Raw genomic sequence first — 4,941 nt, forward strand, 5'->3', positions numbered from 1 at the left:
AGATGTGTATAAGAAATTTATATTATATATATTACTTTTGGCAATCATCAGGGTACAGTTTTGTGTTTGGGTTTTTATTTCTTTTAATGTTTTTTCTGTTTTGTTTTCCTGAAAATTGAAAATAAAGCTGAACATAGAATTGATAAATTTATTCAAAAAGCAAGTCTTATAAACTGAATTATGAATGTGAAATGATGACAAATCAGGAAAAGGTGTTTAATTATACAATTTGACTTATTGTTTTTTACAAATGGCTTTTATATCAATACAAATTTGACTCTTGAATAATACAATGACTTATAAAATCAACATGCGTGAACAAGTACACAACTTTTAATACCAAGAACTTACAGTTCCCCTGACTGCAAATATTATTAAACCATAACTTTCATTCAAATTAATGACAAAAATATTTTTGTCATTTACCATAAAAAAAAAAAAAAACTTTCGTTCTCTGTTTATGAGCTTTCTACAGTAGTTGTTTGGAATTGTGGATGACAACAAAGGAGGGCAGTGTAATTCGCATACTGTGGTTTGAAACTTTAACCTAGGAAATGGGATAGACTATTTGGCATGCAGTATTCTACATTATTTTCTCCTACAACTATACATAGGATCAGACGAGATAGAAGATAGAACTTAAACCTCAGTAAAGTCCTTCACTGCTTGTACCCTGGAACATTGAGGCAACAGACTCAAACATACATCTTTTTATCAAAATTTCTTGAATACTCTATTTATAGTTTAAGGATCTTCTACAGTAAGATTGGCAAATTGTCCTCTCTAATATGGTGTGTTATAAATTGACCTTGGTTATTCCCATCAATCTGTACAGTGTTAATTTATCGTCTGCTATGTTTTCATAGGTTCAGGTTGATTAACTTTGTGCCCTTGTTTTTCTAGTTCCGCTCTGTGGTAGATAGAATGAGAAAGAAATTTAGTCTTAAAAAAATAATTTTGAAATTGTATTATTTGACTTCACTGTTAAAATATTTTTTAAGAGTAAACAGATTTGACACAATAGTAAACTTTATTAAATTTGATACAATATATTGTATTCAAATTAGTTCCAATAAATTGATCAATTCATCCATCCATCAATCAATCAAACAATAAAATTAGCATTAATTCAGCAACGTTTTGATGAATAAAGCAGTTTTCATTACATTTGATAAACAGCGAATGTGCTACGCTTAAATTTCTTACAAATTTAAAACCTAAACAAAGATACCTTGACGTTAGGTTAGAGTACCTAACACAATATCTATTATACATTTTATAATATAGAAAATGTCGACAGAACTGAGTACAGTATCTATACATTTAAATCAAATGAAATGTATACTGTATATATAAACTGTGGAGTTCTTTCATTTTTTATATTGTTCTAAAGTAGACTAACATTCAAGGCTACACCTTATATTTTATTGATCAATATTTGATTGATTGATACACTTTATAAAAACTTTTAAAAAAAACACACTGTACACACACTTTAAGACATTAAGATCAAACTCAGGCCTTTAAATACATTGTTCAAAATCAAAACAATCTTTATGGAATAATGGGGGTGATTGAAAGTTTATTTGTTATAATTCTAGTGGCACAAATTTCCAGCAACCATAAATATTTTGGGTGTACTCAGCACGCACCTTAACTGATTTGAAAAATCATCTTCCACTACATCATCATCCCAATTATCTTCCCAAACATTGACATCTTCTGTGTCCTCCTCATCTTCTTTCCACTCTACAATAAGGTAAAAACAAATAATTAAAAATGCCTTAAGTGCAAACATAACATGTCATTACTATAATTCTCAAAAAGGCAATAGAATCCTTTTTGGCGGGGACACTGATAGAATACTCCACTGGTGGCAAAAGATTCGCAAAGTTTACGACAAATGTACAGGAAATCTTCAGGATACAGGTTATCTTTTTCTATGTCGTGCCAAAAATATGAATGCTACATGGTGAATCACATATGACATAGTTGTAATTGTATATGCTGGGAATCCACAAAAAAAAAAAATTGTAATTATTCCATTCATTTAAAAAAACGCAAAACGTTCGTCAGAGTTAATGCAGCGGGTGTAGCATAAAATTCATTGTCGGGCTATTCAAATCCCTTCATTACCCAAACTGCAATTGTCACCTACGCTAAAAACCAAATGTATGATCCAGTGTTTCTATAGCCTAGGATGATTTCCCCAGTGACTTTAATTAAAATTAAAAAAAAAAAATTAAATAAAAAAAATTACATTAATTTTGTTTTAAATTATAAAAATAAAAAAAAAATTAAATAAAATTAAAATATAAAACTAAAATAGAAAAAAAATAATTTTTTAGATTTATATTTTTAGGAGCCTTGAATGGGCTTGAGATTACTTTTGTAAACTAAAAAGGGGGAGCTTCTTTTCAAACTGAATGCTGCAACTTTTTGAATAATACTGATACTGACACACAATAAATATTTTCAAAGATATGTCAGTCTGAATGTTAAGTACACTTAAAAAGTGTTCTGCTTGGCCTTAGGCCTTTCTTGGCTATTTTTTGAGGTTTTACGATATAGGCCTACCTGTAGGGGCCTAGGCCTAGCTATAGTAGTATAATAATAAGAATGGGTGTCGGTCAATCCATACCCAAACCAACCCGTACCAAAATTTAGGTCAATCCGTACCAACGTTTGGTCAATCCATACCCATGTCATTTTGGTCAACCCGAACCCAAAAGATATTTGTATCTGTACGATCTCGTGTGGTCTGTAAGATTGTCGTTGCCGCTAATATTAAGGTAAGTTTTCTCATAATTTTCAATTAGTTTTAATTTTCTCTGCTTCATTTTGTTTTCCTCTAGGCTATTCTTTATTAGTGTTCTTTTTTCCTCTTTTCTCATAATTTTCAATTTTATTTTCATTAATTTTCTCCGATTTTAATTTTTTCTTTCTCTTTTCTTTTGTCTTTGGGCCTATTCGTTATTTGCATTAAGTTGGGACTAATACCCTCTGTAATACAATAAAGTAATATACTTTTCTATATTTGAAAAATGTGTAAAATTAAGAACGAAATAAAAACATTTTGAGCCTGAAATCGGCAAAAAAAAAAACAACAAATAAATAAATAAAATAAGAACACCGAACCTGGGCAAAATTTTACTGGTATAACACAAACAGTTATAAATGTATTTTTAAATGTATCCGGCCTAGTAATCAAATACTAATAAGCCTGGTGTCATTCATAATAAAGGTCGGACATGATTATACATATATAAAACAGACTGTTGCATGTTATTAAAGTAACTAAAATTAATTTATATTTTTATGAGTTTACAATAGGCCTTATCATAAATAAAAACAAACATTTCATTTGTGTGCAGCTATATATCTGGGACCACTGTTGCTTCAGACATAATATTATTCACCATTACAATTGAATATTTTATTGATATTTATTTAATTACTAGACCCTTGTAAAACATTGTGAAAACAAATAACGACACCACGAATGGAGCCATAATATGTAGCGCCCCCAACTTGCGTGTTCTGCTTCTTCAGCAATCATAATTTCAATCATTTCTTGATTGAATGCATCCTATCAAAGATATTAGAATACATCTTCTAATCGGTAAGTTAGGCGTTCATAATACATGATATCATTAATATCTAAATAGACAATGTAATGTTCTATATAATTATAGGCCTAGTAAATAATATTTTTCATCAAACTTGGGTATGGTTTAAACAACGATGGGTACAGTTTGATCAAAGATGGGTACGGGTTGACTAAAATTCTGGGTATGGGTTGACCAAAATTTGGGTACAGTTTGTGGGTATGGGTTGGCATGGGTATGGTTTGACTGTAATTCATAAGAATTGGTTATCCATATTATTATTAATACCGTTGGAAACCGCGGCCTCAAGCTTATAATAGGCCTAGGCCTATCTATATAGTAAAATCTTGGAAAAAAGATAAATTTTGAATTACAGGATGAATAGAATTGATCTAGGCCCTAGGCTAATCAAGCCAACGCACTTTTCTAATCACCATGCGGTAACCAAGGCAAGGCCCCCCTATTCCGCCCTAGCCTATCGACCGTCTACTTATCATGACATGCGGGGGACCGCCGCCGGGATCTAGCCTAGCTAGGGCCTTGGATTTGATAGTCATAAATCCGTATTATATTTAATACAGAAAAAAACTAAATATAATTTGCAATAACTAAAAATAGAGCTTAAGATACCTTCAGCTTGAAATTCTTCAAATTCATCGTCTTCTTCTAACAATCCTAAGTCAACCTTCTTTGTAGGTTTCTTTTGGTCATCCATGATTTTTATCGCAAATTGCTTATCATGCTTTCGTGGTAGAGGGCGCGTTGTCCACACTTAGTACAGAGCCATAGATAGAAAGAGTTGCGACATTGAGAATTTAGAAGCCATTTTGTTTCATACGCGATGCGTGTTCTGTGTCTAACGTGATGTGCGTTCCTGTGTATAACATTGTATAAATACAGTTAACAGCCTCCTGTATAGCTGTCTCTTATACACATCTAGATGTGTATAAGAGACAGGTTATGTTGGGTTTGGGGTTGCTGCAATCGATCCAACAAAGAAACAAAAATGTATTAATTTCCTTAAATTCCAAAAAGGAGGAGGATTTGGGATTTTATTTTAACTTTGCATGGCGATCGAAAAATCTCGCTATCCACGTACGTAGTAAATTATAACTTCGCGGTAATATATATCCACCTACTACTACTAGGCCTAGACAGGCCTAAATCTCGGTACTTCTTCGATGATAATATAAAAAAAGGAAGGATTTTCAAGCAGCAATGCTTTATAAAAAGATGCAATGTTGCACTTTGCTGTTAAATTATATATAACTATCAGAAAGCTACATGAAGAATCAGTCAAAGGTAGCTTAAATTATAATTAAAAATAAAAATT

At 31.5% G+C, this 4,941-nt stretch overlaps 1 protein-coding gene across 1 annotated transcript; it reads right to left on the reverse strand.

The window, feature by feature from the left end:
- Nucleotides 1-134: 134 nt before the first annotated feature.
- LOC117108101 (26S proteasome complex subunit SEM1-like) lies at nucleotides 135-4,380 on the reverse strand. The gene is made up of 3 exons (XM_033249995.1): nucleotides 4,239-4,380; nucleotides 1,653-1,749; nucleotides 135-910 (listed from the first exon to the last, which is right to left on the reverse strand). Exons 1-3 carry the CDS (start codon nucleotides 4,321-4,323, stop codon nucleotides 853-855), a joined length of 240 nt encoding a protein of 79 aa, XP_033105886.1. The 5' UTR covers nucleotides 4,324-4,380; the 3' UTR covers nucleotides 135-852.
- Between the last annotated feature and the right edge of the window lie 561 nt (nucleotides 4,381-4,941).

The sequence above is a fragment of the Anneissia japonica genome, unplaced genomic scaffold (assembly GCF_011630105.1).
Source record: "Anneissia japonica isolate Jap-2015-1 unplaced genomic scaffold, ASM1163010v1 scaffold287960_len3192837_cov198, whole genome shotgun sequence".
NCBI lineage: Eukaryota > Metazoa > Echinodermata > Crinoidea > Comatulida > Comatulidae > Anneissia > Anneissia japonica.

What these genes read in the sequence shown, in the direction of transcription:
- LOC117108101 (XM_033249995.1), bottom strand. Translation starts at nt 4,323, where the DNA reads ATGGATGACCAAAAGAAACCTACAAAGAAGGTTGACTTAGGATTGTTA. An exon ending in TGAAGAATTTCAAGCTGAAG is followed by an intron (nt 1,750 to 4,238) that starts GTATCTTAAGCT and finishes ACCTTATTGTAG; the next exon opens with AGTGGAAAGAAGATGAGGAG. An exon ending in GATTTTTCAAATCAGTTAAG is followed by an intron (nt 911 to 1,652) that starts GTGCGTGCTGAG and finishes TATCTACCACAG; the next exon opens with AGCGGAACTAGAAAAACAAG.